Source organism: Oxyura jamaicensis, chromosome 3 (assembly GCF_011077185.1).
Source record: "Oxyura jamaicensis isolate SHBP4307 breed ruddy duck chromosome 3, BPBGC_Ojam_1.0, whole genome shotgun sequence".
Taxonomy (NCBI): domain Eukaryota; kingdom Metazoa; phylum Chordata; class Aves; order Anseriformes; family Anatidae; genus Oxyura; species Oxyura jamaicensis.
Genome location: NC_048895.1, coordinates 71,316,077 through 71,335,497, shown reverse-complemented (window position 1 = coordinate 71,335,497; position 19,421 = coordinate 71,316,077). Strand labels below are relative to the sequence as shown.

The window sequence follows — 19,421 nt, the reverse complement described above, 5'->3', positions numbered from 1 at the left end:
AATGTGGGATGTAAAAGTAATTTTCTTGCAGATGGAAAATGAAATTACTTGAGATCTTGGTTTCCTGCACAGTCTCTTATTGTATAATGTGGTGGAACTCTGTCTTTAATGATGACTCATTTGTAACGATGACAATTCTTGTCGTTTTATATAAACTGAATATCTAATTTTTTATTTTATTGCAAAATAAGGCTAACACACAAAAAAATAAATTTTACTACGTTATTATGTACATCTTGTAGAAGTAGCCATTAGCCCTAACGTGTTGATGTGACTAATTGGCGAAGTTGAGAACCTAACATAGGCATTGCCTCGTGTTGCCTCTTCTCCTCATTCTGGTGTAATGTAAGTGTTTACCTAGGCTTTTATTGCAGGTTCTTTTCATAACAGGTACATAGCAAGGTACAAGATTAACAGCTGCCTTTTTCTCACCTTCTTAATATTCAGATTCTGAAAAATAATCACTTCTATCACAAGGTACAATTCGCTTGTCTGTAAAAGGGCAATTAAAAAGTTGAAAGATTAAAACATTAAAAACAAAACAAGAAAACTTAAAGGAATAATGTTCATAAAAAACTTTGAATACTTTCCTCAAAATAGTCTTAAGCTTTCTCACATTTTATATTGATACAAGGAAATTTTGATAATATAACATGACAAACAAGTAGTTCATTTTGAGCTCCCTCCTGTGTATTTATTGTGTAAGAACAGTCCTGCAAAATATATTCTCTTTGGCTATTTCAGATGAAGAGAAGCTAGATTCTGAAGAACCTGCTACGATGAGTAATCTTTGCAGAAGTAATGATATCTGCTTAACAGAGCAAAGGGCATATACACCGTTTAATGATGAAAGTGGACAATTAATTTGTAAAGAGCATAGTGGCAAATTGGAGAGGGAAGATGTCCTAAAAGGCACACCAGGAAACTTTTTATTTCAGCTAAAAGGTGAAAGGTCAGTATTGCTCAAGTATGTCAATGTGCAACTTCCACACAATACTCTTCCTAGTCATTCAATTATGTGAGTATCAAAATATTCAGAATTGATGGAATTTTAAGGTAGCACTATTTGTGCATTAAAACAAAACTGTGTTCAGATTAGCTGGTAAAAGAATTTAATAGTTCTGTTCTCAGGAAGTTTCTACACTCAAAACACTAATTTGTCCAAAAGTCGCAGGTAGGGAGTTACTTGATATGCTATAACTTTAATTTTTTTGATGATTTTCAAAACCTTAGCCTTTCAATAGATCCATAAAGAATACTCAAGTTTAAATTCAATGTGACTTTTTTTTTGTAGTTCAAGACTGTTGTTTTAACATTCTACACATCCTTACCTTAGGTCCATAGATGAGCAGAGCCATATTTTCAGTTCTGGTATTGGGGAAATATGTTCATACACAAAAATTGGCATAAACTCATGAGAAATGCAGGCAGATTTTTATGTGGGCTTTGAATTTTTTTAGTTCAGTTTTGTCAGTGATCAAAGAGCTGTAACAGATTAGTGAGATTTACATGCACACAGCCTGATTTTAGTGAACATAGATGGTATCCATTCTGTAATCACAATTAAGTCTTTTCAGATCAAAATCAAAGAGAGGAAAAAAAACTCTTGTACAGGGAGGAGTGTTCTATGAGATGGTGGTCAGTAGATGGATCAGTTGCTGCACTAGTAGTTGGACAAACAGCTGTTTTGTTTGAGTAATATTGACACATCTGACAATCTCTACAACAAAGAATAAATAACAGTTTTCAAAACACATCCCATAAACAATTGGTCACTATTAAATATAAATGTTTGCCAGTAAATATCTTCTTTTTAGTTTGTTGTTATACTTAGGAAGAAGTTATTTCCCTTGGTATTCTAATACTTTATCACTAGGGAGTATTTTCTTAAAAAAAAAAAAAAAAAAATAACCTTTAATTAATTAACTTGGTGATGCTACTGAATAGTTGAAATAATGTTGTCCGTTGAAGCTGTTACAGGAACTGATACATAGCAGAGTAATTGTAATGCTTTTCTTTTACATTAAACTGAAAGCAGCTTTAAAAATAAGACTCGGAAAGAATGGAGATGTGGGAGCAAAGAGTAAGTTTTGTGTGTATGAGGGGAGGGAAAAAGAAATAATGAGTGACCCTGAAGACTTTCTAGCTAAAAACTATAGGGATTATAATACTACATAAGTTGCTGTAATTTGACTTTTATGTAATAAGTTGTGGTGTGAAGTAATTTGGTGTTGCAGTTGAAGTGTGTAGTTAGTTAATGGTGTCCAAGTGTCTATAAAAAGAAAAGGTCTTTTGCTACTTTAACTAATCGGAGAGAATGACCTTCTTTCTGAGTCATAATTTTAAATCTTGCAGATATGCTTAAATAGTTAATTTAGAGCTCATCATATAGCCCTGCTATCTGTTCATAAAGTATGTGCTTATCCTTTATTGGTGACTTTCTTGAGTCATCATCCCTGGAGGTCTTCAAGAAATGTGTAGTTGTAGAACTTAATAGCATGGTTTAGTGGTGGACTTTAGCACTAGGTTAAAGGTTGGACTAGATGATCTTAGAGGTCTTTTCCAACCTGAATGATTCTATGATAAGCTTGAGAGCTCCACAAGGTGTTTTTTTTTTTTCTTTTTTTTTTTAAGATTTTCTAAATCTGTTTTCTCTAAAACAGATGAGTAACCTCTTTTGGTGTTGAATGCAATATCTGTATTTTTGAATGGTGGATCTTTACCACCTTCTGTGGGTTTGGCATGCTTTCTGTGTACGTGAGACTAAGATGATTTTTGCCAATGCTTCCTAAGAGATCTGCCTGGGCAGCTTATACTCTTGTCCTAAGGGTCACTAACAACATTTAGGCACTCATATGGTTTTGAGTAACAGACATGACTGTGATGTTGCAATGTGCACAAGAATAATACCAGGTGTTTTTGCTTTACTAAAGGACAAGGGTCCCTCAGGCTGTTTTCCCATCTCAATCAACCCAAGCAGTTCATGTCATCATATGATGGAATGGCTCTAAGTAATCTCAGCTGCTCTCATACATTCTAAGTCATTACTAAGACTTATGCCAATAAACACATTAGTTCGGTATTCACATGATACTACATGAGCCAGACTTTGATTTATATCCTTTTCTAAGTTCAGAGATGTCATTCTTCATCTGACAAGGCAGTTGAAAGGTATCACAAATCTGTCCTCCAGTGTATTTCCATGAGTGTCTTCTTGATGGGAGTTGTATATACAAGGTTTCATTGCCGTAGAGGGATCATTGCAATAGTAGAGTTTTGGCATTCTCAACAAAACATGTTTATATTTGCTAGGTGATTTGATATGATTAGATTGCAGCTACTTCTGTGTTGTACATACTTAAGGCATCTTGCAAAAAGTTAAAAGATACTTTCTATTTAAAGCATGTTGAATTCAGGAATAATATGGTGAGGAATTAGAGGAATGTGAAAACTTCTATTATCTGGAATCCTGTCATCTTCCATATTAAGCAGTTGTGTCAGCCTCAGTTCTATTTCCTAGTGATCTAAAAACCCTTGGAATACTTAAGCAAGAGGATTGTAGAGGAAATGCAGGAAAAGGTGCCTGAGACTCCTCACTGTCCTTTCCCTGCATTTCTGGTGTATGTACCAAAATAATTTTTCTAATGAACTTGTTTTTCTGTTAATAGTGGAACTGTAGGGCATGCCAAAATAGCATGGCAGATTCCTGCTATTAATGCCATTACATTTCTTTCAAAAGGAACAAGACAAAAGTATTTTATTATAGCAAGAGACTTGCTCACTTTCCACCTAAAATTCTTTTGTTGTCCGAAGGACTGATGAAAAGAATTAATAGCACTAATGAAATCACTACTGCTTTATAAAGATGCCTTTTTTTTTTTTAAAAAAAAAAAAAAAAAAAAAGGACCTTTTGGGAGAAGGGTTATTTGTCATTTGTTTTGCAATACTGTTCTTCAAATAACCATCTAGTTATAATAGAAAAGATCTATTAATTGAAGCAGATTGAATTTATTGACGTGTTGCCTCAGGAAAGCAAAAGAGCGGTTTCTGACAATCATAAGGAAGCTGGGTTTTGTTTACATCTTCATCCAGCCATTGTGCCTTGCCATCTATTGTGATTACTATAGAAATGAAACTTCTAAAATGTTTTCTGCATTCATATATTTCAACAGAAGTGTCACCGGTGATGGCAGATTTGCTGATGAAGAGCAACCGTTTCCCTGGTGAGAAAGGATGATTTTTTTTCTCCTCCTCCAATTTCTCAATATTCTGAAAGCTTAGATGTCATCACAGGACTGCTTAGAAACAAAGGTGCCTTCATCAAGGAAAAGCTTGGTGGCAAACAGTTTGCTCCCAAGTGGCCTGCTCTACACTTATATTAATTAATGATTTCTATAAATAGCTACAAAAGTATTAGAAGGTACTGTAAAGAAGATGTACCATACCATATTTTCTGTCACCACTGCTGTTTGTAGTAAATGCCTGTTTGACGTAATTCCTAAGCATTCATTAACTGTTTCTGTAAGACAAGTTTCTCTTTCGTGTGCTTTTTAGAATTCTGAAATGCTTTAATAGAATACAATTAAAGCAGCAGATGAATACTGGAAATTGTTTCTGTCTGATAGCTTGAACTAGCTCCGTATCTGTGTCCAAAATATCCTTTCTCTTTTTCCTCAGAGGAGAGAGATTTATTTCCTGAAGAGAGTACCCATTTTATTTTGCTCTGGTTGAATTTTTAAAACTAATGACACAATATGAATATCAGCTTGCTGTATTGTTTAGCTGATAGTGCTGCAGATTATCCTGACTTCCTTCAGGATTTGTCTTTTCCCATTACATATATTCATAACTTTTGGTGTTCTTATGAAAACATAGAAGCAGAAGATTAATCTACTCCTAACTAATCTTTCTCTATTTCTGCCTCAGCTTCACTAGTTGTTAAGACTACTAGTTTAAGAAGGAAATAATCAAGTGGCAGAAAAGCTTTCACTTGGTTTTCTTAAGCATTTTCCAAAGAAAATGTGGTAGCTGCTCTTCTAAGAAGGTACCTGCAGAATAGAAATTTTATAGACTTCTGAGGAAAAGAGCAACGGGCAACAGTTATCTCTAGTCTATTCACTTGTGAAATACAGAACGGAGTTTAGGCATTCTTTTGCAGCCTAGTCCAAAGGGAATCTTTCTGCTCTAGTTCTTAGGTTTATTGGTCTCAAAATGTGGGAAATCTAGGTCTTGAGAGTTCTTATTACTAACTGAAATTGAGGCACCAGAATGGAAGTGCCTGCCATGGAAGGAGTAAAGGAATGGCAATGGACAGTCCAGGTAGGACTGGAATAATAACAAATTTAGATTGAAGTTTTTTTTAGAATGAGAATGCTTATGCAAGATTCAGGTTAGTAAGATGAAGATGCTGTGGTTTTCAGACTAGAATATTTAGACTATGATTTCAGGTGTATTTTTTTAATCATGAGAATTCATTTGTCAGTTGTTTGCTTGCCTAAACATATCCTGCCACAAATAGATATTGTCAATAGTACTTTGCATATTAGGCAGAAAATGCAAAGTCTGAAGAATATAAAGGATGAGGATATAGGGTTTTCATCAATTTCTATTATTCTTTTAAGCCATACTATTTAATATGTACACAAAGTTCTTCAATAGCCTGTATTAACAGAATACTGTATTCTTTTTATTGCTGGAGCTGTCACAAGTAATAGACTATGCCCATCATTGTGTTTATAGAGGAACTGTTATTTGCTCATCTTCAGGATGACTCAGAGTGTAGTTGGCCCATTTGTCAATATATTTTTGCAAATTATGTTGCCTCTGTACTATTTATCCTTTCTCTTATCAGTAGTATCAGATAATCTCAGTTATACCTTTCATTCCCTTTGTTTTTTGTCCTTCTTGGTGGTGTTACTTAGGATATAATCCTCTAACTCTTGAAATAATTTCAGGACATCTATATAATCAGTTATCCCTTTTCAATTATTTGTATGCTTTTGAAAATCTTTGTAGCTGAGAAACAGGACTGATTGAAGATTTGTGTAATTGGTTTAATACTTTAATTTATACCTTTTTTTGCTGTCTGCAAGTAAAATACTGTCTTCTTTGTTTTCTAGAAGAAAAATAGCCTTTGAATATTGAGCTGTTATACTAATTCTTTTTAATTTGAGGCACATCTATTACTTACTCCCACATTGTGTTTGTACCTACATTGTTTGTCCCTGAGATGACATCATAGAAAGGAAAGTTCAGCAGTAGTTGAGGAAAATGGGAACACATTCTCTTAAGTAGCTCGCTGAAGGTCAATGCTGTGTCTAAAAAGATAGAATGCCTTGCAGGTGCTACGTTGTGGGTCTGGAAGAAATCACCTGGTTTAAAACAAGTTAAATGTATTCCTCATTTGATCAATGAATTACAACGGGGAAAACTAATTCCGGTGTCCTTTGACAACGTAAAATACCTGGATAGTATAATTAAATAAGAATAAATGAATTAATGAAAATGCAAATGTTAAATGGCATTTAGGAAATTAATTTCTGTAAGAACAAATAATGAAGCAAAATACTAATTTTCTGATTTTTGCTAAAAGCAATTCCTATTAGTTGCTTCATTTCCAAAGTATCAATTGGAATTGTGTATAGACAGGTGGTGGGTTTGCATAACATGCATTTTTTTTACATGTATTACCTGAATAGTTTCTTAAATGTGTATCTGTTCTTACTTCTCAGTGTTTTTTTTAAAATGTTTTTTTAGTGTAAGGCCATCTTTGGCTTCACGTTCAGACCAGAAGGATAGTAAACCCAGCAGCTGGGGAGTCAGGCTGGAGTTTGCAATCCAGGTTTTCTACAATATTCACAATCTTTGGATGATTAAGTCGGATGCAGAGTACACCTGTTATTATCAGAAGAATTTGAGTATATGAATCTTGATCAAGAAGAATTGTCAAAATTCAGGGAGGCAAATTCTGATTGTGTTCCAATGTTTTGAAATTTGAGTTGATCTGTGGATGTTGACCAGCGCTTTTGGTGGAATACCAAGCACCCACATAGGTCCCCCTATAAAATTTTCAAGTGAGTCCTCCTAAATACTGCTTTTCTATCCAAGTGATTTGAGTAGTATTATTTCAAACTCAAAATGTGAAATTTTAGCAGCAATAATTCCACTGCTGTGGAAAGAAGATTGGTTTGCATCTTGACCTGTAAGGCAGTTACTGCCGTCTTCACAGTGTTTGCATTAGAAGTATCTTTTTTTTTTTTTCTTTTACAGTGCGTAGCTTTTCTGATTGTGATGATTGTTTACCTAAAAGAAGAAAGGATAGCGATCTTGGATTGTTGACTTACAAAGTATAATTACCCCAATGGGAGTTAGATGTTCAGTCTAATTTTAAGTGGTGCATGTTTACTGAATCTCAGGGAAAGCATACGGGAATCGTACTTGTTTGCCTATAATATCAAAAGCTCTTAAGAGTGTGTTGGACTGTTTAGTGGCTAACCCTTTTCTGCCTTGAACTAACTGTTCAGATTTTAATGAATATTCTAACACAGATGGACAGCATTGATCATAGCCTGTCTGCCTCTGACCTATGTGCAAGATAAACATAGAGTGCACATATACATAGTTTTGAATTGTTTGGTTTTCATGTTTACTACATGGAGTTTGTAGCATCTCTTCTGAGTCAGGTTTGCAACTTTTGATGTAATGTTCATTACAGCAGTGGCGTGCCTTTCTCTTTTTCCTAACATCTAGAAGCCTTATCAAAGTTGCCTGTCCTCTAGGGTGAATGGGAACATTTTTGTGTTTTGAAGGCTTAAGGACCTTAACTGATGGAAGAGTTCAAATTTTCTGTTAATGTACTGCAGATAAGCAGAAAATCATTGAATGTGCTTTATTGCATTACCTTTGGAGGCAGCATGTTCAAGTAATGGTCCAAAATATCAGTGCTACATTTCATACCCACCAATGCGATGCATGGTGTTATGGTAAAGAGTTCACTTTTCAGCAATACATTTCTTAGGGGTTCATACATTTTGTGGTGGAAAATTTTGGGTGTTTAAAATTGATGGTTGGCCAGTGATAAGTACACAGTGACTTTGCAGTATTCTTTTCAGAGTCTGGATATCCTGATATTCTGCATCTTACACACGTCAACAACATTTTTTTGCGGAAGTTCTCTTGTTTCATAGTAAGGGAAGCATGTGTGTGTCTCCTGTGTGATTCCAGTTCCTTAGTCAGTATAGTCTTACAGGGAAGATGTGGCAAGACACGGTTTATATTTGATGTTAATAAGACCTGGACTATTTGTTTTCAGGACCTCACGTATCTCTAAGTTTGGAGACAGAGAACCCTTCCCTTGTTTCAAGGTCTCATTTCTATGCACTTGTGTTCACCAAGCCCCCTGTCCCTGATGTGTATTTCCACAAAGGTACTTCAGTCTGCTACTCACATGTATCAGGAGAGCCTTTCTTCTTGTCCTGTGTAAGATAATACCCTTTGAGGCAGATAATACATTAGTTACGGGACCGAGAAAGATTCAGCTTCTTGCAGCAAGTCCTGCTGTTTTCTTTAGGAACAAGTTGACTTTTTGTACTGACTTTACATTTTCCTCTAGTCTATCAAGCAGTTTATTTCAGAGCTGTGCTTTATCAGAGCTATTCATCTGTGAGGTATTTCCTGAAGCCATATTTTCCACAATTAAAATCTACTTAACAAGTGTTAGGCATGAGGTGTGTCATTATTTCTTCCTATATAGAGTTTTTCGGAAAATTTTCAGGTCAACTATGGTTGTTATTGAGCTGTAGTAGAAAATATGCACTTCAACTAGGGGATTTCTTGAGGGATTGTGTGGTAAAAGCTCTTGTCCCCTTCACCCTCCTGATTTTAGCTAAGGCTCTTCAATTATAGTGCAAGTACCTATATGCCTGTAGATGAGTTCTGCAGAGTTGTCAAGAAGTTCTGTTCATATTTTAATAAGCACTGCGGTCTTTCCAAAGCTTCACGGTATAGTGTTGTCCAGCAGAATGAAGACCCAAAGGGTACTCTGAGACACTTTTCCAGATCATATTTTTCTGTCTGTGGAAATCATCAGTGTGACTTTTTTTTGTAATCAGACATAGTATGATAAGCACTCAAAAGAAGAAAATTAGTTATTTACCCATGACTGCTGGGAATATACAACTTACTGGTTGTATATACTTTCACAACACATCCTTGCAGTTTTTCCCTTTTGTAGTTCATATAAAATTTGTGAATCTTTGGTTGAAAGGAAAATACAGACCTGCTTAAATAGTTAAATGATCCTAATCAGTAGAACAATGCTGTCCTGGATACTGCTAGCGTAAAAAATAAACCTGAATTATAGTGTAGCTGTAGCCATGCTCTGAACATACATCAGTAACAAAACAGTCTTTCTAAATGGCATACCTGTTTCAGCACTACCCACTACTGGAGGAGACACCTCTATGATTTAGCCTGGAATTAAACCCCTTTGTGCCTAGTAGTTCTACTGGTACTTGTCCTTTTGGCTTGCTTGAGCAGCCCCCATGATCTGCGTAGCATTGCTCTATGTCTATTCTTCTTACCACTTAGTTAGACTTCTTAATTTTGGGTGTAGATAAATTATGTCTGGCTTCCTAATGCATGCAAGGTATGTTTGTAAAAGACGATGTTTAGTGCTTCTATTTATGGATAAAGAGTCTGCATCTCATTGCAGTGCCTGGTCTACTTTCAGAGCCCTGTGAAAAGTTTGATTCTCTTCTAGACATTTGAAGACCTGAAAACATCGGTATGCCAAGGATCCAAAACAAAATTGCTCTTGAATCACATTTCTGGGTTCTAAATTAACCAGGAAGAAGTACGTTTGTGGGGGCTAAAAGGCAAAGAATAAAAAAAGAAAGGGGGAAGGGAGCAGATGGAATGATTACAGTGATTACTGGGGAAAAAGGAGTGGGGTTATGCATAAGGGGGAGCAGTGTGAGGGCAGAAACTGAAGGAGAACAACTAGGTGAGACACCCCAAGAGCATCCTCTATTTTCTGGAAGCATCAAAGAAGCCTGTTGGTCACTGTTAGAAGACACTGCACAAGATGGACTCTGCATGACTTATTGTGGCTTTTGTATGTTTTTGTTACATGAATGTCCAGTGCACTTTTAGATTAAGCACTACTGATTTTCTTTACCTAATCAAAATAAAGACAAGAAATAAAATGGCTTTAATGCCAAACAATGAAACTAGCAGTGGCATAGATATGTTTGCTTATGAGGAAGGAACTGAGAAAATTAGAACTGTGGTTAATTGGTAATGAAAATGCTGTGCAGGTATAGATGTATAGTAATTGTGTGCTCCTAATTAGGTTTCTGACAAAAAAAAAAAAAAAAGGCATCAAAAATGAAAGAAAACAGAGCTGATAAACTAAGATGCTCTAGAAATTTATTTTAAAATAATCTAAATCTACCCTAACTAAATATTACTTTATAAAATGCTACTATAGGTTAGCACTGAGGCCAATGTATTATTGAGAGCACTTGGATGATAAGAGATCTTTCATGTGGCAGCAATGCAGACTAAAGCTCGTTATCAGGAACTTCTGAATACGTCTCTTTGTGAGTGTCTGTACTTTGCGTCTTGTCATCTGTTTATATACTAAAAAGAGTAGTTGAAGACAAGCTTTTGGACTAACTAGACCATGTTTTGTCTCCTATTCTTATAAAAGTGTATGTTCTGTAAATTCTAGTGGTATTGGAGCTTCTGCAGATGGCACCTTCAGAAGACAAGGTTTTGCTGTTTGTCTTTCCAAGCTGTCTTCCACGTTACCTTTTGTGGATTCAGTGTTGCTGATGTTGGAGATACACTAGTGTTTTATATGAAATTGGTAGGAGAAAATGGTGTTTTGTTAGCCAGTCTCCGGAAACTTCTTGCATGTTAATTCCTTCCATTTTTTGTCAATAAAAGCGAGTTGGGTTATTTTGGGGTCTTCATACAGCCCCTGCTTCCTCTCGTTAAGCTTTGCTGCCTCACTGATCAAACACGCTTCTTAGCAGCAATTCTTCAGGGAAGCATTAACTTAGGTCAGTATTACGCTATGTACCCCTCTTAACTGGTAGCTAGATAATCGTTGGGGCACCAGGGCTACATCTGTACTAATTATTATTAAAAGACTTGGCCTCTGGCTTGGTGGCCAACTGCTTTGTCATGGTTTACGTCATTACAATGAAAGCATGTTTAACCCCTTTGCTCCCACATAAACTGGGACTGTCTTTGCCCTGTGTCCAGGCCTTTGTCAAGGAGCATGCTACCTTTTTTGGGCCAAAACCACATTGTAGACCATGCTAACAGTTTAACTGAAGGGAAAGTTAAGGCCCTACATTCAGGCCTGTTGCCAGACTGTTTTACAAGTAAGGAGGTGGCCGCATTCTGAGATGTTTAAAGCCCTGCAATATGAAGGAAAGGGCCCAAGCACCATTTCTCTGTTGGGCTCTTACACTTACGTTTGTGAGTCAGACTTTGTGTTCATAAGCAGCATCTTTCGAGGGAGCTAGCCCAATCCTTTGCGTCTGTGATGCAGTTCTTAAAAATGTACTGTTCCCTGTAATGCTGCTGAATGTGAGAGATTACAGATTTACGATTAACAGAGGCTCATGGCTAGAAAAACAAACAAATATAAACACACAGTTTCTGAATGAATACTGCTTTCCCTTCAGAATGCATTAATTCACAGTCCGCCTGGTCTGCCTACATTCAAGAAAGCAATGTTCCTCATAGGGGCTACTGTGATTTCCCTCGTACAAGAGGGATAAAGATTAACCAGTTGCCAAGTTTTTCCTACTCTATAAATCATCAGAGCCTCTGTCAGTTGATTTTTTTGATGAGTCCCTTATCAGCTGATCAGATTTCTGCCAATTGACTTTGTTTCCAAGGCAACTGCTCTCTTGACAAGCCAGTTCCCTTCAATAGTATGTAACTTATTTTTTAGAGTAGGTTGATTACATTTTAACTGCATACTTCTTAACAAGATCTTGCTGCAGAAGTTTCAGCCCTACATGAAAGTGAAAAGATAACAAAGAAGCAAAAGACTGACTAAAATGGAGTTGACAGCATGGTAAAGATACATAAAGAGATTATAAAATCTCTCACAAAATCCATAAATTGTACATATTCCCCAGAGATAAGCATGCCCACCAGTTGCTCTCATTTATATATCTATTCAGTGTATTCTTCTTCTGAAAATAATGAAAGTTCCTCAGTTCTGTGAATACGAGCAGTGCAGCAGTCTGCTTTTGCAAAGAGCTATGTCTTTAAACCTATTGATACCGATGTTTAAGGAAGCATAGGTTTTAACCAGGCTTTTATTTATTTTTTAAAACCTCAGTTCAGACTTTGACATGGTCTTCCCCTTCATTGCTCATACATAGACTGATAACGGTTCAGGTTACCACATCCTTTGCTTCAGGGTCTCTTCTATTCAACTGGTTTTGTATTCTGCAGAACTTGTAGGATTGTCTCTATTGAAGTTTCTTCAATTCTTGTTATGGATTAATGTTTTAGAGGAAGAGACATGGACAGGATCTGGTTAGATAACTCTTTCTGAGGAGCGCAAACTCAAACATCTATATTCATATAGGCAGTCACATCTATTTAGGTAGCCATAGTGTCATTCTGCCTACATGTAAGTTTTAGGGTACTGATTTCTGAATATAGCTGGATTAGTATTAGGTGACTGAAGTAGTTATTCTCTTGCTTATTCAGTTTCCTTTCCAGAGGTTATAGTCTTGATTTCAGGGATGACAAAACCTTATAGAATTATTTCTGAAACTTCTGGAGTTTGTAGGACAACTTAATCACATGAATGGAATCGAGTATTGATTTGTGTTAAAACACGGAACTGTATTTAATGTATACTATAGGACCTTCTTTCTTAGTCTATGTGTATACAGATGTTGGTCTGTTTTAGGGATGTAAGCACTTTTTTTTTTTAAAAAAAAAAAGTAATTTCTTCCCTAGATGACTAGGAAATGCTATGTATGAGCTTCAATAATTTCAAGACAGTTTGTATAAGCGTTTGGATTTTAGAGCACTTAAATCCTCAAGCTGTAAAGGAAAGCATGATTCACTGTTAGCCATAATAAAGCAAGTGTTCCTCTGTAATGTGATTGCTTGGGAAATTTTTGACTGATCACAGTCAGCTTTCCAGTCCCTTTTACAGGGAAGTGATCTTACAAGAGCTTTGTGTTTTATTCTGTCTCCATCTGTTGATAGGATGATTTACATCTCTGTCTGGACTGGCAGACAGGATTTAGGCGCCAATCCAGCAAACCACTTAAAAAACAGTTTAGCTTTAAGCTTTATAGCAACTAAATTAACAGGTTAAAAAAAAAAAAAATGAAATAACATTGCTAACACGCTACTGTTAGCTGTAGAAGGAAATTCAGGAGATTAGGTTGTATTGCTACATGAACTGTAAATGGAATAAGAAGTGTTAAATTAAGCATGTATTGAGAATAGAAAATATAGATGAAGACCTTTGTTTTCAGTACAGAATTTAAAGGAGAAAAGAGTCCTGTTTTAATAATAAAGAGAGTCTGTGTTATTTACATGTAGATCAATGCTGCTTGGGTGTATAGATATGCAAACAATAGATTTATCACAGATATATTTAGCAATTTCCTTTGGCCAAAAAAAGTCTAATAATCAACAAGAATTAAGGCTTTACAAAAAAAAAAAAAATGACAACAATGTTTTTTTACTAACAAAACTAGTCTACATTATGCAGTTAGAAATAGTTCATGCAGATCTGAAAATTCTAATACATTAAAGTTTATCAAGGTTTGTTTCTTTGAAAATTCTTCTCATTAAATCTTTTAGAAGTGTTAATTATATCATAAAAAATCGTTGTCCTTGTGCATGAATAAACCTACAGTTTTAACGTAGTAAATTTTATATTCATGGTGATAAAAATTGGATCATTTTAAGTTTAGTTTGGTTCAGCTTGTAGTCTTACCGTGCAAGTGGAAATACACCAGCTTGTATTCCATAAGGGTGACCTCTTGTGGTGTAAATATGTCAGTATTTCTGAAGGAGCTTTCTGTAATATATACTGGAGAAAGTTGTACTTAACATGTCATTGTAATGAGCAAATACTCTAACAAATTAGTAAAAGTAGCTTATATTTTCCAATTAGTTATTATTACATGGATCTTGTATTGAGTATATGTGAAGGAGGCATTTTGAGCATTGTTTTGTTATATTTCTGTGTGTTTATATCGTATCTTTTAGTGACCAGATGAGAAGGCCTGGTGTAGGTTCATTGTGGCCAAGAAGTGCAGGGTGGAAGAGAAGACTAACAGGTACCTATATATTAAGCATTTCAATCTCCAGTTGAAAAACTCGAGTGTTGTTTTTTTTTTTCTTCTTATTGTTATATCTCTTGTATAATTTTGTTTTGTGTGTGTGTAATCTATTCTTATATTTGCAGTTGTGAAATACATTCAAATAGATATAATCTATTTGTTGTGATTTGGAGATCTTTGTTTTTCCCCTGTATTTTTGTTTTTCTAAATGCATTGTATTTTTAGTATTGTTATAGAGGAACAATATTCAAGAATCACAGAATCACAGAATAGTCTAGGTTGGAAGAGACCTCCAAGATCACCGAGTCCAACCTCTGACCTAACACTAACAAGTCCTCCACTAAACCATATCCCTAAGCTCTACATCTAAACGTCTTTTAAAGACCTCCAGGGATGGTGACTCAACCACTTCCCTGGGCAGCCTATTCCAGTGACTAACAACCTGTTCAGTAAAGAAGTTCTTCCTAAGATCCAAACTAAACCTCCCCTGGCGCAACTTTAGCCCATTCCCCCTCGTCCTGTCACCAGGCACGTGGGAGAATAGACCAACCCCCACCTCACTGCAGCCTCCTGTCAGGTACCTGTAGAGTACAATAAGGTCACCCCTGAGCCTCCTTTTCTCCAGGCTAAACAGTCCCAGCTCCCTCAGCCGCTCCTCTTAAGACTTGTTCTCCAGACCCTTCACCAGCTTCGTAGCCCTTCTCTGGACTAGCTCGAGAGCACCTCCATGTCCTTCTTGTAGCGAGGGGCCCAAAACTGAACACAGTACTCGAGGTGCGGCCTCACCAGAGCCGAGTACAGGGAGATGATCACTTCCCTGGACCTGCTGGCCACGCTGTTTCTTACTCAAGCCAGGATGCTGTTGGCCTTCTTGGCCGCCTGAGCACACTGCTGGCTCATATTCAGCCGACTGTCAACCTCTACTCCCAGGTCCTTCTCTGCCAGGCAGCTTTCTAACCACACATCACCCAGCCTGTAGTGCTGTTTGAGGTTGTTGCACCCCAGGTGCAGGACCCGGCACTTGGCCTTGTTGAACTTCATACCGTTGGCCTCGGCCCATCGGTCCAAAGAGATATTCACTATAAAATCCGTTGATATTTCCTCTCTTGGTTTTCTCATATGTAGTCTTAAAAATTTGCCAATCCATTAACACTTCATTTTCCATCACTTTTTGTAAGCTCACATAGTTGCACTGAAACTAATAAGGCTGTCTCAGGCTATATTAGCTGAAGATATAGATTCTGGATTCCCCTGCAGGGCTGCATTTTGCTAATTTTTACATAACAGATTTTAAATAATATTTTCTGACAACTGGCATGTTTCATACATAGCAAGTGCATATTTCAGAGTCTGGTATGCAAATGAAGCTTTCTACTTTGCTCTTACTTTATTACTATTTTACTAGAACTAAGCAGTTTTGTGATTCTGGATTGTTCTGGCAAAAGCTGTGATGTGCTCTGCTTTTGTTTACGTAGAGGAAGTGGGAATACTTAATACATCATGGGAGTTATTATTCTGTGGGGCTGTATCTTCTCCACTTACTTTTAATTAATTTTTGCTATTTTATTGGAGAAAAAATTGTGTGTTATTATGATTATGTATTTTTATATTTACTTTTTTTTTTTACCATCTTATAGCTTCCTTAGTTCATGTGTACTTCATCCTTAACCCCAGAATAAATAGTGGGATAGCTGTAGGAATTCTAAAAAAAACCTTCTGTAAACCAGAGGGTGTGTTCATTCACAGATTATTTCCATTTTCAGATTTCTGTTTGTACTTTCACATTTTAGAGTGGAGGTAGACTGTTTACTATTGGTATAGTCGTAGCCACTAAGTATTCCATGAAAAGGCTAAACACAGTAAGTCAGGCAGTACACAGCTTTTGAAAGCTCAGTGTTGCTAAGGCTCTTGTATTTACATGCTAAAAACAGCAACCAATAAATGTAGGCTGATTAGTGATTTTTTTTTTTTTTTACCAGAATGCAAAACTGTGGTTAAGAACTGTGAAAAACTGAGATGACAAACTTCCGTTTGCTAAACTCTTTTGCTTGAGTACTTTTCCTATTGAATTACGATTTGCTCAGTTAGAAGGTTCAAGACTGTTTCTGCGATATTTCAACTACAACTAGTACCGTAACTTTTCATCTGCACCTTAAAAATCTCCCAGGACTGGGAGTCCTGCAAGTTTATAAGTTATTGATGTTGCTTTTCTTTATAATCACGTATCTATTGCTCATTCTTATTGCTAGGATTAATATTGTCTACTAAAACTACTAATCTTTTTTTTTTTTTTTTGGTAGTTAGAGATACCTGATTAAAAAGTATGCCATGGTACAACTTATATTTCATATACTCTTTTTTTCTGATGGATGTGAGACAATTGCAGCAGAGTGGCACAAAACTTCAGTTCTTTTTGTTCTGAACTAAAAATGAAATGGCTTTGTTAATTTTTTTCTAGTAAGATATCTGGTCGTATCTGCAAATACATACACAAACTTTTCTATTTATTGCTTCATAAAGTTAAGCATGTGCATGGTTAGGAAGTTGATCCCATCCTAGCATTTACAAGAAATAGCTGTCAATTAGAAAGAAAAGGGGCAATTAAGTAAATATGTGGGTTTTGTGGCAGGCAAGATAAGTGGAAGCTATTCCAATGTTCTCATTTCAGCCATGCTCTTACCTTATCCAGAACAGAGTTTTCACTGCAAATGCTGCAGTGTTTTTGTTAAACTACTCAAATCTAAGACTAAGAGTTCATTTGATCTGGAAAATTTAATAAAAGGTCTGCAAAATAAGTAAAAATAATAATTCTGTTACCTAAATATATGTACTTACACTAATATGTGTATACACACATACCAACTGTATATATTTATGAAACAGCAGCTTTTTTTTCATGATCTATTCTAAGAGATATTATTGATAGCTTTACTCTGTGTAAAAGATACAGTCAGTCAATACGGATATACAAAAAAGTTTTTTTTTTTTAAAAAAAAAAAAAAAAAAAACAACACCACACACAACCCTTTAAAACAGTTTTAAATTGTTTCACTCTTTCAAGTAAAGCTCAGCACATTCATTTTTTTTAAGGTCTGAGATACTGTCCTCAGAATGCAAATCTCTTGATATCAGTATTCTGTTTTAGATTTATTGTTATGTTTGAACTGGCTAAGAATTTACATTGTAATTTAAATGCAAGAGTTAGTAACAAAGGGTAGGAGATATTTCTGACAAATCTGTCACTTAAAAAGTGTATATGGCTTTGTTCTTGTTATTTAGTGGAGTTGTGTGGCTCACTTCCCTATTTAAAAAAAAAAAAAGAAAAAAGTTAAAGCCCCATAAAAACTAAAAAAAAAAAACCACAACCAAACCTCAACATTATAACAACAACTTTGTTTGCTATCAAGATAAGGAGATTAACCTGATCTTGAACTCCAGAAATATGCCTGTGTGCATCTTTACGCAGTTGTTAGCTCCTTCCAAACTCAAGTTGCACAGAAACTCTGGCTCTCCAGGAGCACTGGGCCAATGGTCAAGACCAGAATTCTGTTACTTCCTATAGTGCCAGGTGAATGTGAAAAGCACGTTCAGCAGATTGGAATAATTCCCGGTGGTATTGAATTCATATGAAAGTCAGCACTGATTTTTTTTATTATTATTATTATTATTTTTTACAAAAACCCATTTTCACCAACAGCCTTGTCTAGTCTGAGAAGAGACCCAAGCTCTCAGTTTTGCTTGCAGAAGAATCCCGGACCACTGATTTTTTTTTTTTTTTTAGGTCTACCAATTTTTAACTTTCTGTTTGCTGGTAGACATGTTTTATATTTCCTTTTCAAATGAAACTATTAAAGATTTTTTTATTTCTTGAAGCTTCTGTTTTTGAAGTGGATAAGGTTTCTGACAATGAACAGTAGCTCTTTCTCATTCACTTTGTAGGAAATTGGTTGAGGGTGGCCAAGAGAACTGGGAATTGGTTGACTTCAAACTTTCTGACGTGTTTATTGGAAGCAAAACATCTTTCTGATATCTGCACTTTCCAATTTATCTCCCAAAATGCTGCATAAGAAATTGTCTAACATGTAACAAAGAGTAGAGATAAGTTTGCGTTTTATGTGAATTTAATCAGGAAGTTTTCAAAACCTGATTGCTTGAAGTGGTTAGAATTACAAACAGGATGTAATAACTAGTAAGACTTTTTCCCTTACTTCTTGGTTGAGACTAAAGAGTCAGTTAATCAAGCTTAGTGTAATATTGTGCATGTGTACTAGATAAATTTTTTAGCCGCAGAGGATTGTCTGTAGTACGGATGTTTTTAACACAGAATAAGCTGTCACATGGATGCAGAGCTGAAAGACTGTAGAACATGTTGATGTAAATGTAGTCATTACCTTCCAATTCAGCAATCAAATGAAACATTAATGTCAGCAAACAGAAACAAATCTGGATTTACACTGCGGCTTGACATATCAAAACATTTATCCATGTTGTTTTGCTTGAAACTTTTTTTTTTGAGAAAGTGTAAACAGAAACAAAATCTTGAACAGGTAAAATAACTCAGCATATAGAAAAATAAGACTTTTTTTTTTTTTTTTTCCTGATTGATGAATAAGGTGTTTGTAATGATTTATTTGTGTAGAAGTTGAAACATTCCCTGAATGCGTGCTTTTGTTTTGAATGTGTTTTGAAGGCTTAGAGGATGAAACAAGGATAAACGAATCAGAAGAGGAAAAAATCTTTTGGCATATGAAAGTTCTACCAATTCTACAGGAACTGAAAAGTGGTGGGTAACACCGTTCTTGAGAATGTGTATTTTCTGTTCTGCTTCCTACCAGAAACATGGGACTCATTTGTATTTACTACAGAAGAATAAATGTACTTAGACTATTTAGTCTTTTATGCTTTCATACGTTCAGTGACTTAGCAGTATAAAATAAAAAACACTGGTTTAGAGACCTTGTCTGATTAAAATAGTTCATCTTAGAGGTCATAGCTCCGCCAGCTTAGCAGTCAATGAAGAGGTAAGAATTTTAAGAATAAAGTACTTCAGAATTCACAGTTGTAAGCATAGGTTGT

The 19,421-nt window shown here is 35.7% G+C and overlaps 1 protein-coding gene and 1 long non-coding RNA gene across 9 annotated transcripts in view; one reads left to right on the top strand and one right to left on the bottom strand.

The window, feature by feature from the left end:
• Positions 1-19,421, top strand: part of ARMC2 (armadillo repeat containing 2) — a 67,071-nt gene that overhangs the window by 7,999 nt on the left and 39,651 nt on the right. For 6 of the 8 annotated variants that reach the window (XM_035321693.1, XM_035321696.1, XM_035321692.1 and 3 more), the window contains 4 exons: positions 745-952; positions 4,173-4,223; positions 14,272-14,342; positions 19,036-19,128. In XM_035321693.1, coding sequence (XP_035177584.1) covers positions 745-952; positions 4,173-4,223; positions 14,272-14,342; positions 19,036-19,128 — 423 coding nt within the window. The remainder of the gene's footprint in view (positions 1-744; positions 953-4,172; positions 4,224-14,271; positions 14,343-19,035; positions 19,129-19,421) is intronic. The other 2 variants (XM_035321695.1, XM_035321694.1) reach the window with 1 other exon arrangement.
• On the bottom strand, positions 12,242-14,261 carry LOC118164282. Its single transcript, XR_004749410.1, has 4 exons — positions 13,806-14,261; positions 12,962-13,086; positions 12,906-12,912; positions 12,242-12,520 (listed from the first exon to the last, which is right to left on the bottom strand). It is a non-coding gene; the product is annotated as an uncharacterized LOC118164282 (long non-coding RNA).